Source organism: Pseudonaja textilis, chromosome Z (assembly GCF_049901715.1).
Source record: "Pseudonaja textilis isolate UNSWEBS1 chromosome Z, rPseTex1.2, whole genome shotgun sequence".
In the NCBI taxonomy this organism is placed as follows: Eukaryota; Metazoa; Chordata; class Lepidosauria; order Squamata; family Elapidae; genus Pseudonaja; species Pseudonaja textilis.
The window spans coordinates 81,865,702-81,886,508 of record NC_142008.1 but is presented as its reverse complement, the minus strand read 5'-3'; the positions used below and the strand labels follow the sequence as shown (position 1 = coordinate 81,886,508).

The 20,807-nt window shown below is 36.8% G+C and overlaps 1 protein-coding gene across 1 annotated transcript in view; it reads left to right on the top strand.

Moving 5' to 3' along the window:
- Positions 1–19,813, top strand: part of CENPC (centromere protein C) — a 34,854-nt gene extending 15,041 nt beyond the window's left edge. The window contains exons 8-11 of the mRNA XM_026719592.2: positions 270–424; positions 12,420–12,510; positions 16,424–16,495; positions 18,241–19,813. Coding sequence (XP_026575377.2) covers positions 270–424; positions 12,420–12,510; positions 16,424–16,495; positions 18,241–18,254 — 332 coding nt within the window. The 3' untranslated portion in view covers positions 18,255–19,813. The remainder of the gene's footprint in view (positions 1–269; positions 425–12,419; positions 12,511–16,423; positions 16,496–18,240) is intronic.
- Positions 19,814–20,807: the final 994 nt, after the last annotated feature.

The following is a 20,807-nucleotide window of genomic DNA, read 5'->3' as shown; positions in this document are numbered from 1 at the left end:
GGTACAAATTCTACGGAGTGTAATTTACCACACAGTGGACCAAAGCAGAATCTTAACCCATTTTTATATATAAAATATTCTCAACCTTGAATAGAGTATATACTCCACAGTTTTGATATTGCCTAGGTGTAGAATGTGTTTATGGCTTCTTTGTCATTATTTTATGAAAATGTAAACAGATTTTTGCCTATGAATGAATATGCAATCATGCAATATGTATTATCTAATATTTCCTTCTGTTAATATTATTTTTTCTGATTTCATAACAGAATGCGTGCATAATGGTAGATCACCTGTGTTTTGCATTAGTAATGAAATATTGTCCATTTATAAATACTTGAATACACCTTTCTTTGCTTCTGGAAAAATAATACTAAATCCATTAAAAGAAAAGGGATATCAGTATTCCCACACAGACACATTGGTGAGTATTTTATTTCTTTTATTTCTAATTTGTATTTGCAAGGTTAATACTTAATAATACATTGCATTTTAGTCGATTATCATTCTTCCTCACAGAGTAGCGATTATCTATTTTTCTTCAAATCTTATATTAACAACACCTGTTTCTTCCCACTACTGTGGGTTAATAATTTTAATCCTTTATGTAAACAAAGCAGAATTATATATTCTTAGTTTGTCCAATGTCTTTATGCATTAATATGTTTTTTTTCTTCCATTCAGGAGGAATGCTGTAAACCAGGGGTAGTCAACCTTTTTATACCTACCGCCCACTTTTGTATCTCTGTTAGTAGTAAAATTTTCTCTAACCGCCCGCTGGTTCCACAGTAATGGTGATTTATAAAGTAGGGGACAAAACCCTTACCACCCACCATGAAAGCTAGAATGCCCACTAGTGGGCGGTAGGGACCAGGTTGACTACCACTGCTCTAAACAGTTAATCTCAGTGGGAAAAATAGGTGTGCTTATGGTGTATTGATAGAATGCCCAGTTGGGCTGAAAATAAATTTTATGATACAGACTCCTGGACTTCAGCTATTATTTTATTTATTTTTTAAAAACAAATTTTATTAATTTTACAATTAAAAACAAATCAACAACACATATACAAATAGAAGAGCAAAAAAGAAAAGAAAAAGAAAAAAGGAGAAAAAAAGAAAAAAGGAAAAATGAACACTTAAAAACACTCTCATTTTCGACAGTTTGTAAGATCTTTTCTCTTCTTGATTTATGCCATATACGCACACCTCATCCATATATATATGTTTATATATCACTCATATAGATTTGTCCTATTCTTTTTTTACCTTATGATATAAAATCTGTCTTTGGTCTAACCATTTATACCAGCAATTCCAATTGTTATAATATATTGAAGAATCTTTATTTTTTAAGGCTAGAGTTAGTTTGTCCATTTCTGCACAATCTGAGATTTTTTGGATGATCATCTGTTCTGTAGGTATGTGAGGTAGCTTCCAACATTGAGCAAACGCTAGTCTGGCTGCTGTTAATATGTGTATTGTAATGTACTTCATTTTTTTAGGTAGCTGTTTATCGAAAATCCCTAACAGGAAGGACTCTGGTTTATACTCAATCTGTTCTTTTGTTATATCTTCCAGCCAATTTCTAATTCTCTGCCAGTATTTATGGGTTTCTTTACAGGACCACCACATATGAAAAAAGGTTCCATCTATTCTTTTACATTTCCAACATTTTGGACTCATGTTGGGGGGCATCTTCGCTAATCTCAAGGGAGGAAGGTGCCATGTGTAAAACATTTTATAAGCGTTTTCTTTATATGCTGCCAATTTTGTGATCTTGTTTCTACTCCAGATCTTTTCCCATTCTATTAATGTGATACTCCGTCCTACGTTCCTACTCCAGGCTATCGTATTCCCTTTAACTGTCTCTTCTTCTAACTCTACTTCTAATAGATACTTGTAAAATTTAGTTATATTTTTCTTGTCTGATCCTAGTAAAATTTTGTCTAATTGCTGGAATTTATTGTTGATTCCGAATTCTTTTCTATCCTGTTTGTATCTATTATGAATTTGGAGATATACCCACTGATCGATTTTAAATCCCCACTCTTGCAGCTCTTGTCGCGATTTCAAATTTCCTTGTGTATCCAATAATTCCTTATATTTAATCATTTTGGTAATGTCCAAATTGTTTGGGTGAATCATGGCCTCCATTGTCGATAACCAAATCGGTACTTTTAGGTAGTGTCTTTTCCGTATTTTTTTCCAATTGGTTAATAGTGAATCTCTAATTAAATGTCTATGGAAATATGTCTGATTAACTTTCCCTACCTCCCATAAAAAGGCATGCCACCCTCTCTGCAAATCGTGGCCTTCTAACAATAACGTTCTCTTATTGATTAAATTCAGTCAATCTTTTAACCATACTAGAGAGGCTGCCGTATAATATAATACCCAATTTGGAAGTGCCAACCCTCCCATGCTCTTCAAATCCTGCATTGCCTTTAAATTTATTCTAGATTTTTTCCCTTGCCAAATAAATTTAACAGTTATTTTGTTAAATTCTTCAAAAAAATTTCTGTGTAGTTTAATTGGAATCGTCTGAAATAAGTACAAAAATTTTGGGAGAATATTCATTTTAATAGAAGCAATCCTGCCCAATAATGAAAGTTGTAGCCTGCCCCATGATTCTAGATCTTTCTTTACTTGTTGCAACCATTTGTCATAATTATTCTCCTTAAGTGTCTTGCAGTGTGGTGTTAGCCATATTTCTAAATATTTAACTTTCTTTGTCACCTGTATTCCCATGAACTTCTTCTAAATCTTTTTTCTGTTTTTCTGTTAAATTTTTAGTCATTAGTTTTGTTTTCTTCCTATTAATTTTAAGTCCTGCTACCGCACCGAATTGTTCTAGTTCGTTTATCAATTTTTGTTCTCTTTCTATTGGTTCCTCCATAAAAAAAAACATATCATCGGCAAATGCTTGCAGTTTGTATTCTTCTTTCTTAATCTTTAATCCTTTAATCTCTGGGTTTTGTCTAATTTGTGTTAATAACGTTTCTAGAGAGAATATGAAGAGCAGGGGTGAGAGTGGGCAACCTTGCCTAACTCCTTTTTCTATTTTTATTGGGCGAGTATATTCCCCGTTTATTATGATATTAGCCTGCTGTGTATCGTAAATTGTTGTTATGATGTTTTCAAATTTAGTGCCTAAATTCATATTATAAATTTTTTGAATTAGAAATTGCCAGTTTAAATTATCGAATGCCTTTTCGGCATCTAGAAACATAAGTGCAGTTTGTTTTTTGGGGTGGGCTTCATAAAATTCTAAAACATCTACTACTGTTCTTAAATTATTCCTTATCTGTCTAGTCAGGAGAAATCCATTTTGGTCTTCATGTATATACAGATTTAAAATCTGTTTTAATCTGTTAGCTATGATGAAGGTAAATACTTTGTAGTCGGTGTTTAGGAGTGAAATTGGTCTGTAGTTGTTAATATATCTAAGATCAGATTCCTCCTTTGGGATCAGCGAATCAATGCTCCCCTCCATGACCCTGGCATTTTGGCTGCCAATAAGACATCGTTAAACACTTCCATCATAAGAGGTCCAATTTGTTCCGCAATTACCTTATATAGTTCTCCCGGGATCCCATCTGGCCCTGGGGCTTTATTATTTCCCTGATTCTCTATTGCTGATTTCAATTGGGACCAAGTAATGTCTTTATTTAATAATTCTATCAATTCTTCCCTGATTACTTTATCTTTCTTATTCTATCCTCATTAACCTCTTCCTTTTTGTATACCATATATACTCGAGTATAAGTCGACCTGAATATAAGCCGAGGCACCTAATTTTGCCACAAAAAACTGGGAAAATTTATTGACTCGAGTATAAGATGAGTTTTTCAGCACATTTTTTGTGCTGAAAAACACCCCTTGGCTTATACTCGAGTGAGATTCCCTCTGAAAGAAAAATGGTGTGGAGCTCCGGAGCTGGGAAGCCGCTTCCCTGCTTCCGTGTTTCCTTTGCAACTTGTAAGCATGGGGGTAATCGGAAGCAGAAAAGTTCTTGCATGAAGATATATTGTTTTTTCTTTATTCAACTGTTTTTTTGGGGGGGAAAGACCCACCGTCATGTGAGAATGCTCAGACACGAAATCTATCCGCCTGAAAATAAGTGTGTGTGTTTGGGTGGGATTTTAACAGAGGGAAGACATAGGGAGAAGGCAAAAGCGACGGAAGATCCTTCAGGGGAAACTGAGGGGAGACTCACCCTTGGTCCAGATGAGCCCCCCCTAAGGAAGCAGAGGCAGCCAGCAAGGGCAGGCAGCCCCGCTTCGCGGACTCCGTCCATCCTCGCTCCCACCCACCCACCCAAAGCCACGAAGTCCCCCAATCGCACAGCCCAGAATCGCCTTCCCCTCAGGGGGCAGCAACGACGCCCGGTGTTTCCTGAAACAAGAAGCTCCGCCGTGCAATGAAAGCGCCCTGGCTCTAGGCTCAGAAAACAACGTGAGCCGAGGTGGCTTCGTTCCTCAGCCCCAGCTGCTTTCAGTCCACTCAGGAGGAGGAGGAGGTGGCGGCAGCCTCGCGTTATTTTCTGGGCTCTAGGCTCTAGGCTCGCGATCTCAGAAAACAACGCGAGCCGCCGCCACCTCCTCCTCCCCTCCTCCCGAGCGGACTGAAAGCAGCTGGGGCTGAGGAAACGAAGCCACCTTGGCTCACGTTGTTCTCTGAGATCGCGAGCCTAGAGCTCAGAAAATAACGCGAGCCGCTGCCACCACCTCCTCCTCCTCCTCCTGAGCGGACTGAAAGCAGTTGGGGCTGAGGAAATGAAGCCACCTCGGCTTGCGTTTTCTGAGATCGCGAGCCTAGAGCTCCGAAAACAACGCGAGCCGCTGCCGCCACCTCCTCCTCCCGAACGGACTGAAAGCAGCTGGGGCTGAGGAAACGAAGCCACCTTGGCTCGCGTTGTTTTCTGAGATCGTGAGCCTAGAGCCCAGAAAACAATGCGAGCCGCTGCCGCCACCACCTCCTCCTCCTGAGCGGACTGAAAGTAGCTGGGGCTGAGGAAACAAAGCCACCTCGGCTCATGTTGTTTTCTGAGCCTAGAGCCAGGGCGCTTTCATTGCACGGCGGAGCTTCTTGTTTCAGGAGACACCGGGCGTCGTTGCTGCCCCCTGAGGGGAAGGCGATTCTGGGCTGTGCGTTTGGGGGACTTCGTGGCTTTGGGTGGGTGGGTGGGAGCGAGGACGGACGGAGTCCGCGAAGCGGGGCTTGCCTGCCCTTGCTGGCTGCCGCTGCTTCGTTAGGGGGCTCATCTGGACCAAGGGTGAGTCTCCCCTCAGTTTCCCCTGAAGGATCTTCCGTCGCTTGCCTTCTCCCTATGTCTTCCCTCTGTTAAAATTCCCCCCCCACACACACACACACTTATTTTCAGGCGGATAGATTTCGTGTCTGAGCATTCTCACATGACGGTGGGTCTTTCCCTCCACCTAAAAACAGTTAAATAAAGAAAAAACAATATATCCTCATGCAAGAACTTTTCTGCTTCCGATTACCCCCATGCTTACAAGTTGCAAAGGAAACACGGAAGCAGGGAAGCGGCTGCCCAGCTCCGGAGCTCCACACCATTTTTTTTTCAGAGGGGAATCTCACTCGAGTATAAGCCGAGGGGTTTTTTTCAGCACAAAAAATGTGCTGAAAAACTCAGCTTATACTCAAGTATATATGGTAACTCTTTAAAGTATTTGTGTGCAATGTCTTTTTTCTTTTCTATCTCTTGTTGTATGTCGCCCTTCTCATCTATTAATTGATAGATCAATCTGTTTTCTTTCTTGTTTTTTAATTTATAAGATAACCATCTTCCTGGTTTATTAGTATGCTCAAAGTAAATTTGTTTAGTCGTTTTCAAATTTATTATCATTTTCTCTTGTTCAATTAAATTCAAATTATGTTTGACTGTTATTATCTGATTTTGTACTCTTTGATCTTTAGGGGTCTTTTGTAATTGAGTTTCTAATTCCTTAATTTGTTGTTGTAGTTTATTTTGTTGAGCATATTTTTCTTTATTTCTCATAGCATTATAAGAGATTGTTATACCTCTTATTACTGCCTTCAATGTATCCCAAATATTTTGTTTCAAGGTTACACCATTATCATTTTCCTTTAAAAAATAGTTTACTTCCTCCTTAAGTTTATTAGTATACTCTTTTTCTCTTATTAATTGGGTGTTTAATGTCCATTTTTTCTTTCGTTTTTTTCCTACCCTTCCAAGTTATTTGAATTGGATTGTGGTCTGCCCATTCATTTGGTAAAATTTCGATTCCTTTTATCTCGTTCGGTATTTCCCCATTCATCCACGCCATATTGATTCGTGTCCATATTTGATGCGGGTTAGAATAAAATGTGAATTGTTTTTCTTCGGGGTATAGTCTTCTCCATAAGTCCACCAAATTTAACTCTTTCATCATTTCCTTACATGTCTTAGGAAATGCTCTTTTTCCCTTTTTATTCTTCCTCGCATGGCTATGGTCCTTTTGATAATCAGCAATAGAGTTGAAATCTCCTATAATACAGATATTCCTTTTTTCAAATCCTATTATTTTTTGATGTAAATATTTAAAAAACTTTCTGATCTTCATTTGGGGCATAAATTACTACTAATAGAATTGAAATAGTATTAATCCAGATCTGTAAACCAAAGTTCTTCCTTCCGGGTCTGACCAAACTAAATCTGCTTTCAGATCGTCTTTCACGTATATTGCAAGCCCTTTCTTTTTTTTCGTATCTGCTGGTGCAGTAAATAGCTTCCCTAGTTTTGGGCAGCCTAGGTATCTTTCATCTACTTTCCTTATGTGGGTTTCCTGTAGGCATATTATGTCAGCATTTTGAGCATATTATCCTTTTCCTTTTTGTCGTCGAATTTAAACCATTTATGTTAATGGATAGAAGTTTCTTTTCTTCTTCCATTTAATTAGTTCTGTTTCGCTCTTTGTCTCGTGATAATTCCGGTCTCTCCTTGTGCTTGCTGGGGACTAGTTTCTTCTCTCTCCTGAGGTGGATAAATGTTCCCTTGGTTTCTTGAGGGTCCTTCTTTTTTGTTTCTGTGGTGGCTTTGGTCTTCCTGTGAGTTTCTTTCCAATTCCTCCTTACTACTCTGATCTTCCATACCTACCAGTTGTTCATAAAAATCTTGGGCCCTTTCCATAGAGTCTTATTTTGATTTTCCTATCTTTCCATGAAACTAACATCCCCTCCGGGATTAACCATTTAAATAGATTTAGATAAGTAGCTAGAAATTTATAGTCTCGTCTTATTTCTCTTACTTTCCTTGGAATTTGCTTAAGGATCAAAATTTCTTTGCCTTTATACATAATTGTTCCATCTCTGGACATCTTAAATATTATCTCAGACACTCCTTCTCGCAAAGCGAATGTGGACCTCTCTCGGCCATTTATGGCATCTCGCATAGTTGGTGCTGACCCTGTAGACTTCATCAAATTCTCTAAGTATATCATCTTTGTCATTTCCTAGTAGTCCGGCCAGTATTTCTGCCATTAGCTGCTCCAGGTCTTCTTCCTTGGATTCCTCAACATTCTGGAATCTCAGGTATGCAGCCGCCTTGTCCATTTCTAGGTAGACCAATGAGTCCTCCATTTCTTTGCTCATATTTTTTAGTTCTTCGTCTACCCTTTCCAATTTCCTTTCCGTTTGTTCCCTCCTTGTCTCTACTTCTTTTATCGTTGCTTCATTTTTTTTCCAGGGCCTGTTGTAGTATTCCAATTTTGTCCTCTACTTTAAGGATGTCCACTTTCATCTCAGCTTTTAATTTCCCCATCTCCTCTTTTAATTCACTAATATCTGCTCTTGTTTCGTTGTGATTTTTTATCATTATTTCTTTAAGTTTTCTCATTGATTCTTGTAGGGTTGGCAAAGTTGATTGAATATTGGCATTTGAGACATTAGTTTGTTTTTCCCCTGGTAGCGATTCTTCTATGGTTTTTTGAACAGTGGGCGAAGCTGTTGCCAGGGTAGTTGTTAAAGTCGGGGTAGCCTTCCTTCCAGTTTTCAGAGCCGTGGTCGTTGTAGAAGTCATTTCTTTTAATATTTGTTTCTGTTGTTGGATTACATTAGTTATATTATCCCAAATTACCATTCAGTATTATAACCCCTATATTAGAATTCCAGTATCTAATTGCTTAGTCCATTTAACTACTAGGTAGCTGTATTCTGTATTCTTAACTAGTAACTGAAATATATAAATATATGTTATTTTTAATCCTAAATTCTCAATCACGTATATAATTTTATGAAGTCTATGTTCAAATACTATGCAACACTATACAAAACTATATAACATTCCATATAATAAATATATATAATAAATAGTATATCAAATCTAACCAAGTTTAGATTTTGTAAGTTTATAAGTATTGTAAATATATATGTGTATTCTTATCTAACCTTATCTAACCCTATTTGAGTATTAGATATTCTAAGTATTATTAGTCACCAGTATTCTTGAACCTAAACAGTATTATTTCTTTCCCCAATAGATTGGTTATAATCACACACTAAATTATACTATTATAACATTAAATATTAAGTCTTATACTTATTGATTAAATAGTTCTTAACCTTCTTGCTATTTTCCCTATCAATCTGGTTGAAGTATAACTATCCCTAATATTGTGAATTAATCAAAACAATTAAATCAGTTATCTAGCAATCCAATATAACAATCAGTACTCCTTTCCTCAATAGATAAATTTATAGTCGTTATAAAGAGAAAGTGAAAGGAGAGAAAAAATTCATCCTAACACCAAAAAATCAGTAAATAAAAGATAAGGAAAAGAATTAAGCAGAGTTATACAAAGAGAAAAAAGAGAAAAGAAAAGAGGTAGAGCAATAAGAAGACAGGATTTTAAAGTCAGTTTTTAGTCCACCGTTTCTAGGATTATGCACTTTTTCTTCAAACACACCGGAAGTAGGGAGGTAAAAAGTGCTGAATAATAACTGCCAACAATCAGTATCTTCCGAAACTTCCAAGTTACTCTTTTTGTGTGTGTGTGTAAATGTTCCTAAGTTCAATACATTAATTTCCTTCACGTATGACCCCCACTTCAGTTAGTATAGAATAAGATAGAGTTCTCCTCAGGATCAGTTAAAAGGTCTGTTAAACAGTTAATATCTGATATTTTGTTGCAATGACTTCGGAGTTTCTATGTATTTCGTATAGCGCCACGCTACCTCTTCTTCACCAGCTTCGTTCCTCGTCTTTGCTTTAATAAAGTTTATCCTAGAAAGTCCATCAAAATAACAGTCCACTCAAGTGTTCAAAATTCTCCACATTATCACATTGAATGAGTGATCATGTGCTACCAAGCTGGCATCCACTCTTAATGACCACACAGATAGAACAACCTTTTTTGAGATGGTCTATCCTCAACATAGTCTTTCAGGCCTTCCAATGAAGCATCTTATCACTCCCTTAATTCCACTTGCTGCTGGTCATCAACTTCCCGACTCTTTCCAAGCAGTATTTTCCTGACCTCGTAGACTTCCCCTTTCATTCGTTGTAATCCACACTTTCACTTCGGTCTGCCGAACTTTGTCTAGCCCATGCCTGTCTAGCCTTCGCTTTTTAGCTGCTTTCCTTTCAAGCTTCCGACAGACACTAGTGCGAAAAATAATTTGCCGATCTTCCTCTCCACCGTTAAGCTCTTCCTGCCACCTTTTTCTCCACCGATCTTACGAACTGTCACTTGCACGTTGGGCTTTGGAGGGCTCCTCTTTGCTGCCGGGGGGTTGCCTTCCCCACACTGCAGCCCGAGTATCCCCCACACTGACACGAATCTCTCCAGGATTTGAGCACCCTCTGGGGATCGCACCAACCGCAAAAAGAGATAAGCTGAAACCACAGATGGGCTTCTGCACCTCTACTCGTCCTTGCCTTGCCACCGGGTCCTCAACTTCAGCTATTATTTTAGCTTAATTTTAAATGGTATTCATTTATAAAATATTCTCAGACTATGAGATTAAAAATAAAAACAGATATGCAAACATTTTAACAAATAATAATCAACATTGTAAATTTTTCCTGTTGATATTAACAGTTGAAAAATAAAATGCTTTGAAATAAATGTAATTTTTACATTTAGTAGCATGTAATGTAAATTGTAACATATGAAAGGTAATATACCTGAAGTAAACTCATCTCACAGGTTAGTTGTGGGAAAAATAGGAGGAGGAATGAGTGTTGGATATGTTCACCACCTTTAATTATTTGTAAAAATAATAAAGGCAAGTTACAAATAAATTTAAAAAATGTTGAGATGTGCAGAGAAAGAGCACCAAAGATGATTAGAGGATTGGAGGCTAAAACATGAACATTTGCAGAAGTGGTATATCTAATGAAAAAAGGATTAGGGTGACATGATAGTAGTCTTCCAACATCTAAAAAGGGCTGCCACAAAGAAGAGTGTTCAGCCTATTCTCTAAAGCACCTAAAAGTAGGACAAAAAACAATGGATGGAAACTAATCAAGGAGAGATCCAACCTATAACAAAGGAGAAATTTCCTGACAGAACAACCAATCAGTGGAATGAGTTGATGTCAGTAATTGTGGATGCTTCTTTACTCGAGATTTTTAAGAAGAAATTGTACAACCACTTATCTGGAAGGGTATCGATCTTCTGCTTGAGGGGTTGGACTAGAAGATATCCCAAGTCGCTTCCAACTTTGTTGATTCTGTTCTGTTCTATGTTATGCTATGCATTGCCATCCCATTGTCACGTTCCAAGCTTCCAGAATCAGAAAACAAGCAACACAGTTCTTGGCATGATGTGTATTTAATACAGGCTTGCAAACTCTGCACAAAACTGACCCACAATCAAAGTCAGCTCTACTTGCTGCTGCTTCAAAACTGGTTTTGGAACCCCTGCCTGGCCTGTGCCTCACCAGCAGCTTCTGGACTCCAAGAAGGGCTGAGAAGCTTCAGCTGCGGATGTTCTGTCTTCCTGTCAGCATGCCTGCTACCCAGCCACTCTCCAGCTGATTGAAATGAGCTCCGGATCTCCAGCTGATCTGCACTTTCTCTCCAGCTAATTGGTGCATTCCTCTGCCACCATCAGCCAGCTTCTGCACTTCCCAGTGCAGTGGTGGGATTCAAATTTTTTTTACTACTGGTTCTGTGGGTATGGCTTGGTGGGTGTGGTAGGGGAAGGATACTGTAAAATCTCCATTCCCTCCCCACTCCAGGGGAAGGTTACTGCAAAATCCCATTCCCTCTCCATCCCACTAACCTGCTTTCCAGCTCTGTTCCCCTGTGCAGGGCAACAAAAGAAGACCCAGCCGATCAGCTGGGATTTGGGAGGCAGAAAATAGATGGGAATGGGGCCAGTCAGAGGTATTTGCCGGTTTTCCAAACTGTTCAAAATTTCTGCTACCAGTTCTCCAGAACTGATCAGAACCTGCTGAATACCAGCTCTGCTTCCCATCATGTGCATTTCAGTCCATGTGCAGCAACCCTCCCAGCCGACAGGGTTTTCCTTTCCTCCCCCCTTGGTCTTCATTCTGCTGACCTCTAAAGGATAGAAAGCTGAGTCAATCTTGAGCTGTCGGAACAGGCAGTGTGCAAAGTTAGTCCGCAGTACTGCATTCTAACCACTGTTCCACCAGAGCTCCTAATTCCACTTTGAATTAGAAACAGGGCTTAGATTTGGGTACAATGGAAGGAACTTCTCCTTCATCAATCATAGTTCTGCTTCCAAGAGAAGAGGATGTCAAAAATGAACTCTTAAGCTTCATAGACGAGTAAAGATTTCTGTTCAAATCCCAACTATTCTAGGGATTACATTTGTGTAAAGAACCTTAAGAATTTGCCTCAACAGTGGAAGAGAACAAGGCCATTAGATTATTTGTTTCTTACAAAATAGGCTGCATGGGAAGAAAACATCTTCGTTCTCTATTAATAGATAATTCAGATAGGAAATAAAAGTCTGATTTCTGCCATTTCTGCATTTTCTTTCTAAATATATCTGTTCTGATATCTTTCATATCCTGGGGATAGGCTGTTCTTATTTTTTAAGGAATAGCTGTTTGATTCTTCCTACAAATGAAGGAAAATTTTAGGACTGTGACGCAATGACGTAGAGTTTAGCAGTCTTAGTTTCCAAGATATCTGGAGTGAAATGCAAAACACCTGATGTGAATCAGCAGAGCAGATATTCATTACTGCTTTTAAAATTATTTAGTATAGGATTCTGTGAGCCTGTTCCTGCAACTGACGATAGAACTTGGGTTTTGGAGTACAACCAAAATGCAGCTAGTGTTGTAGGTCTTATTTTTATGTAGACAGACTTAAGATTCAAGATTCTGGTTAATTTTAAGATTAAAGAAAATAATATTCTATCGTGTTTCCAGGGAATAAAACATCAATTAAAATTATGCTTATGACTTTTATTTTTCAAGATCTTTCACGTTGATTATGGTAAACTTCTTCTCATGCTGTATGATCAAAGCTATTATTTGACTGATGGAAACTATTTTTTTATTCCACCAGGTAAGTGGAATAAAGGATGAAAGTAAAAGAAATGCAAACATTTAATAAAGAAAATACTTTTATTTTTTAGTAGCAGGTTCGTACAGGTAGTCCTTGACTTAAGCTCATTCATTTAGTGACCATTTGAAATTGTTATAGCACTGAAAAACATGACTTATGACTGTTTTTCACACAACCATTGCAGAATCCTCATGGTCACATGATCAAAATTCTGACACATGGCAACTGGCATGTATTATGTTTGCAGTGTCTTGAGGTCATGTAACCATCTTTTATGTCCTTCTGATGATCAAAATCAACGGGGAAGATAGATAGATAGATAGATAGATAGATAGATAGATAGATAGATAGATAGATAGATAGATAGATAGAATACTTTATTGGCCAAGTGTGATTGGACACACAAGTCTTGGTGTAAATACTCTCAGTATACATAAAGAAAAGATACATTCATTAAGAATCAAGAACCATAACGTACAACACTTATTGGGTACAATCAACAATCAAATCATACTAGGAAACAGTCAATATAAATCGTAAGGATACAAGCAACAAAGTTACAGTCCTACAATCACTAGTGGAAGGGGATGGGTGGTGAGTGATGAGAAGATTAACAGTAATAGTAGTGCACACTTTGTAAATAGTTGAACAGTGTTGAGGGAATTATTTGTTTAGCGTGATAGCTTTCGGGGGAAAACTGCTCTTTTGTCTAGTTGTTCTGGTGTGCAGTGCTCTATAGCGTCATTTTGAGGGAAGGAGTTGAAACAGTTTATGTCCAGGATGTGAAGGATCTGTAAATATTTTCACAGCCCTCTTTTTGACTCGTGCAGTATACAGGTCCTCGATTGAAGGCAGGTGGGTAGTAATTGTTTTTTCTGCAGATTTACTTAAGCCAGATTTACTTAACAACTAAGTTATTAATTTAACAATCATGTTGATTCATTAATAGCTGTGACAAAAAAAATGTAAAATGAAGCAAAATTCACTTAAAACTATCTTGCTTGGCAATAGAAATTTTGGACTCGAATGTTGTAAGTCAAAGACTACCTGTATTACTTGTGTTATGCATATATGTATGATCAAGAATAATGGCTTCTATTCATAAGAAAGATGAATGCTGTCTTCCTTGTAGGTATGTACTGTATATATTTTCTGTCTTTCATACAAGGCATGGGAACAGGTACTGATTAGGATTAGATGTGGTGCCATATCATTTCTGGAAAATGTACAAGGAATCTCATCTGGAATGTTTTGAATTGACTGTGTTTTACCAGAAAAAAATATTGAAAGTTGTTCTTTCGAAAGTTTAGATGTTCTTTGGAAAAGTTTTGAGTGTGCCAATCACAGAAAGCAATGAGAACTAAAAACAAAGCTGTTTGATTTTCTGTCTGTTCCCTCTTATTTTTGACCCTTAGAACATTAGAGTAGATTTGAAGTAGTTCATTCCATCTGCTGTATATCTGTTTATAAGAAATTAACAAAAATATTTTTAGGAGTCTGCTATGTTTTGGATTCACATGGGAGGTAAACAATCCATGTTTGCATCTCTTTAAATCAGTAAATCTTTTGCAAGATAATGCATCAGTTGCTTTTCATCACAAGTTCTTCAGGGCAAACTCTTCAAAACTTTCTGAGTTTCAGTCTAACAGATAATATAAGTTGCTTAGAGTATTGTTCTACTAGAACATAACCAACCTCAAAGCATTACAATTCAGATTAATTTGTTCCAAACTCAAAACAAATTTGCACAAGATTATAATCTGATTGTACTTCTAGACCAATTTCACTAACAATTTAGGATGGAGCAGGGTTTTTATATATAGTTTGTAGTTGAGAAAGGACACAGCTGTTTTAAACAGTTGCAAAAAGATGTTACGTGAATGAGAATTGCTGTTCATTCTTGTGATGGTTGCCATTACACAAAATTTGTATCACAGTACTCTCTGGGTTTTGTTCTACACCAGGAGTGTCAAATTCAAGGGCTGGCGTTCTTAGATCTGGCCCACATAGCCACTCTTGAAATAGTGAAGGACTGGACCACAATGCCTCTGCAAGTGAAAATGGAGCTTGGGAGGACCATGCGCAGGCCTCCTGAGCTCTGTTTTCACTGACAGAGGGTTGCAGGAGGCTGTTGCAGCTGAAAATGGAGTTTGGGAACCCATTTTTGCTGGCAGAGTGCTCGGGCCACCACAGGCATCCCCCAACACAAATGACATCATGCTGGCCATGCCTACACCCCCTGGCCATGCCCCCCCAAGGTGAAACACAACTCTGATGCGGCCCTCAGTGAAATTGAGTTTGACACCTCCGCTCTATATGACAATGTCTTCTCAAAGCTGGCATTATGGAAGACCTGCAGTGCTATGTCTAGATATGGAATGACTTTCTTAGTCAACTGGGTTTGCAACTCAAGACTGAGTGTCTAGAAACTACTCTGAACACCACCACCACTCAAGTCAGCAGTGATGAAAACAAACTTCTATTACTTAGGATCCCATCTGCAAAATATAGTTGCATTAATGAAGCAATGTGCACAAGGATGAATGCAGCATAATAGTTTGTAGAAATCATTGGATTGCTCTGCGATAGGCATATGCCAATTCACCAAAAGTATAAAATGGTCTGTTTAATAGATCTATATGTTGCTGAGTGGTGACCAATCCCCAAAAATGCTAAGCACCCTTTACATCCCATGGGATGTGCATGTTCATTGGCCCTTAGGTATTTTCTTTCTTGACCGTGTCAGCAACGATACAGTTTTGGTAGCAGATGGACATTCAAACAATAGAAGAAAATGGGGAAAATGTCCATAGTGTTATCGCCACACTGCATTCACCAGGGGTACACCACACTGTTGCCTGCACTGACTACCCCTTTAACATCCATGACAAATGCCAGTACAGAAGATCAAAGATGGTAGGACACAACATGGGAATGAAAAGCATCCTGTTGAACTAGCCAGTTACTGTATTTGATCATGTGGAATGGTATTTGTCAGTACAGAAATTGGACTCTGCACCTGTGAGAAATATTAAGAAGAAGAGAGATGTTATCTGTACACTCAAAGCTTTCTTTGGAAGCATATTGGAACCAAATCCAAACCATTGCACAGCTGTATTAACTTTTAAAAGCTTTTAAAAATATCCATTATAGAAGTATGAAAGTCATTGTTTTATTCTTTTGTTCTAGGGACATATAATTGAAAGAAATATGAGAAGAGATTAACATGAACATTTTTTTTAAAAGAGTGCTAGTCTGAATTCCTACTGCTTTAAAGTTTTACAGTCTGACAAAAGACTGAGTTCACTAACATAATTTTTTTCCAAAAATATTTTATACTTCTTAGCCTTTTATTTAAGTATTTCAGCCATCTGAAAGGGGTCTAATCCACTCTTAGTCTATAGGTTCAGCTGTCAATTTTAGTTTTCCTTCCATCCTTTCTTTTTTACAGCCTAGTCAAGGAAGACTTAATAAAATAGAGGAATATAATTCAAAAGGATATGAAATGAGAATATTAACATTAATTCTTACTCAAGACCTTTTTGTATAAACAATGTAGAATGAGGCCAGATAAAAATGTAATCCAAGATCTATCGAAGAATCTGAATATTGATGTTAACCCCTCTTCCCCATAATCTAAGCAAAATAGGAATTTCTAGTTCATTACTCCATTAGTTGTTAAAAATTCCAAATCAAACAGCAAGGACACCAGGAGACATATGTATGAATACTTGATAGCTAGTTCATGAAAAAAAAATAAACAGATTATTCTGGTAAATTAAATTTACAAGGGATTTGTTATTTAATATTGAAATGCTTAAGAGGAATGTCTAAATGTGTTTTGACTAAGTAATGATGCATCTTATTTAAAACAGTTGAATTATTCATTCTATAATGGAAACTTTCATTGTAGGGAATGTATACAATATACGTAATCTCTTGAATAAAGAATGTGTTCTCCTCTTCACACAGTTGAAAGGAAAAGGTATGAAAAAATGTTTTCTTAGATTTAGTTTTAGTTGAAGTAAATATATTGAAATTTTCTACAAAACAAAAGACCTTTAGCTCTAGGATGATGGGATTAAGACATGACCCTCCAGGATATAATAGAATTAACCCACTAGCAGCAGGGCTCATTACATTGCACAATCTCCTAAGAACATTGCATCACCCTCAGAAATTCAACCAAACTTCTCAGACAACCTACAGAAATCCACACACAGACTCGATGGGCCTATGCCAGCAAAGGAGGCTTACCTGAGCCAGGTCCGTTGGTCAAGTTAGTCTAGAGTCCCATCTTGGGGTGTCAAACTGTTGGAAGAAATATCCATCTGGTTCAGTTCCAAGCCGAGAGAAAGTCACCGGAAACATGGAGGCTGATTGAAAAGATGGTTTGATGATAAAGCAAAACCAAAGCCATGTACTTGATGGTTCTGCTTCATCATGAAACCATCTTTCCAATCATCCTCCATGTTTCCAGTATCTTTTCTCCCGGTTTGGAATTGAACCAGATGGATATTTCTTCCAACCAAAGCAAGAGATGTAAATTCATGACTAGTTAAGTCCCATTGAGGCTTTTTGTGAGAAATCTGAATACTGATAGTGTAAATTGCTATCCTTTCAGATACATAACTTTTTATTTCTAACTTGCAATGTGAGAATTATTACTAATCTTAATTATTTCCCTCTTATCTGTTTTCTTTTATATTATTTAGTAGTTTCCCCTAAAGTTCTTAACATTTTAAGATCATAACTCCTCAACCATCTTAACATCTTAAATTTCCTCAGCCCCCGCCCCCCTTGTTTAAATTTCTTGCACAAAAACTGAATCCTCAATATTTTTGTTTCCCTTACTTGTGTACAGTTACCTGTATTTAAGACAATGGTTTAATAAGATTGTAATACAAAATTGTCCATGAATTTTTGATTTTCAGTCTTTTAAATCACTGTCTGTAATATAATATTTATAAAATAGACTACATGCTTATTTCAACCCCCTATAGTTTTGTCTTTGAGCAGCAGGTTTTCTGAGCAGTTTTAATATTCTGTTTTAACTTATGAGACATAAAAAGTCTTCAGATTATCAGAAATATTTATTGTGCGAAATGTTGTGAGGATAACAACAAAAAAGGACAGTAAGGGTGAATCAGCAGCTTTATAGTAAAGTTAGCATATTTAGTTTGTATATTGCTAGAAATATTTCAAAGATTTACCATGTCAGGTCACATAACTTAAAACTACTTTAATCACAAGATTAAAATAACAAAACAAGGGGTATTTATGTGCAATGCTAATACAAGTTATAAAACTTACTTTGTTTGCAGAGATCTTGAAAGATTTTTTTTTTAATTGTTGGCATAGAGATAGAATGGGGATAAAAATTTGACTCTCCCTCAAATAAAGTTTGCATCCATGTGGGTATATTTTTTGGCAACAATACAAGATGGTAATTTTCTATTACCATCTTCCATTACCATTACCATTTTCCATTACCATCTTCTGGCGTGGTCTGGAGGAGTTTGTTTTTTTGGGGGGAGGGGGTTTTCTTGGCTAGTTTTTTGCCCAGGGATTTCCTACAGGTCAGCCCATCTTAGCTTTTTTGAAGATCTGCCAAGATTGTCTTGATACCTGCTGTCATGGATGTTGTGAAGTTAATATATGTCAGAGATTATCAGGTGATGATTCTGAGCTATCAAATTCCTTCATATATTCTTCTGTGCTTTTTTACAGAACGTCTTGCTTGACAACTAGGAAATATGCTTATGGAGCAATTAATTTCCGAGTAAGAAACTTGGAACTTTTTGAGTTTGCGAAGACTTGTCTTCACTATGTCTCAGATAACTTAGAAACAACTGAATAATACAAACAAAAAAAGAGGGAACTGACTAACAGAAGTGACAAATTTTAAAAAAGAAGTATTGTCTTAATCACCTGATTGATGTAAACACTGCATGGGAGAAGAGAAACTGCAGTAAATGAGTTTTGCAGTAGTAGCTTTCATGCAAACTTGGGAAAATATTAAGTGCCTAGCTAAATATAAAACATTAAACTCTTTTGCACTTCTGAAAAACTCAAGAGGTTATCAAATGTTAAACAGAAGGGAAATTCCATTCTATCTAATTAATTTGAAAGATGTTCTTAAGTTTTTCTTTTTATACATTTACTGGACTTCTGCTTGCAATATATGGATATTTTTGCATAATAGACAACAAACAAGGGAAGGCTATATTGAAGCTTTTGTCTTCATTCTGTTTTCTTCTGCTTGAAATATATAATTTGCCTAGTAAAACCTTGCTGGAAATGTCTTATATCTTGTAATTAAAACATGGAAATAAAAAATAGATTTCAGGATAGGCAATATATTACTTGAAGCAGCTCTTCCTCTGATTTAATTAATTAATGAGTGAGAAAATATCTTGTTGTTTAGTACCTGTCTATAAACTATGTGCATTCAAGTCTGAAATATTTTAGATGAGACTGACATACTCAGATGACAGCATTTGAGTGCATATTTATTCCCAATGGTTACAGATAATTTGATTTAAATTATCATTAGAGAAATAGCTATAGGTTCTGCTTTTAATGTTTATGTGGGAGAACTAACATAATTGGAAAATGTGAAAGATTTGTATGTTAATATAAACAACCACATTATCTTATTTCCAGAAAAGTAATCTCTAATGTAAGCTTGAATCCACAATTCTTGAATCTGCTTAAAAACTGAAGAATTATGGGAATCCCTTTTTTGGTCAGATGGCCTCTAGTTCTACTGTTTGCAGTTAGGGTATAAATATTTTTTGTGGGTATTTTCTACATTCTGATGGTTTATACATTCTATTATGATGGTATTTTTTTACAAAATAGTTTAAAACTTAATATAAACTTAAAGAACTCATATTGATAAAAATATTTTTGTGAGTTTCTCTTAGGAGATTTTATTTCCAGAAATGTGGAATGCATATTGTCAGAATTGTTCACCTTAATTTTCTTTGGTTCAAGGGAGTTTCAGAATTTTATATTTTAGAAGTGTCAAGTTTTAAATACAATATATTACAGGAGTTGCCTGATATTACATTCCAGGCATGTGTAATAACTATGTTCCAGAGGCCATGAGTTCCAGTGGCTATCCATAAGTAGAAGCAGAAGGGAAGAGATACTATATATGCAGAGACTCTAGTGTTGGATCTTAAATATTGCTTTCAATTGCTCAGTAGATTGCCAACTGAAATGTTTATTGGTTTTTATTCTCCCATTTCTCTTATTTTTTGTATATTTTTTGTTTATTTAATAAAATGTTAATCACACTTGTGTAGTCTGATTGTTCAAAGACTGCAGTTTTGCTGTATGATAAAATTTAGGGAAAAAGCATGCTTCCATAGTATTTTGCAGAATAGATCCTGGAGAAGTAAAAATCATTTTTAAATAGAGTACTGCAAAGAATACATAAATTATTGTGAAGTGTAATTATTTTCCTGTTAGATTTATTAGCCTCCTAAGTAGACCAGACAGAAAACAAAGCTATCTGTATGTTAGATAGGTAGAAATTTGCAAATCTGAAAGTACAAATTTTCTGCTATCTTTTTATCATCTGATTAGATAAGATAGATCCTTTCTAAGTTTCTTTAATTGATCTTAATTCAACTACAGGCTTCTCTCTCTTCATCTAATCATTCCCTAGTCAGTACTCCTTCACACATTCTCTGCCAAGATCATTCCCAAATTTTGTTACACATCTGGCTCAGTAGACTTTGTTTCCTTAATTCAATACATTCTGATTAAATAATTCTAACGGAGATATAGAATTGAGGAACTGATCTGAGGTTTAATAAAGTTTAGTCTGATATAATTCATAACTAGATGCTTAGCCCTCTCCAGAAGTACTTATGACCCAATTCCAGATCCCAATGATCATGTGACGATATGTCAGAGACTCAGCAAAACTGCCCTATAGTGAACAATAGGTTCGCTTAATAAAAGTCACTTAATGAAAAAGATCATAAAATCAGGTTGGTTGTGGGATTGATCCTTTTTATGACCATAACAACTTCGTTACTGGTTCCATTAAAATTATAACTTGAGGACCTGTACTATTAGCATAAATTGATCTGGAACAACAGTTGAAAAACCAGCTTGTCCTTTATGATGTAAATATGTGATGGTATATAGCAGACCTGGGCATTTCATGACCTGTGGGCCACATCCAGCCAGAGCAGCAGTGCAGCATCATTCTGTGCGGATGACATTGGGGCAGGGCGTCGTCGGGGGGCAGTGGTAGAGGACTTCTACATAATCCCAGC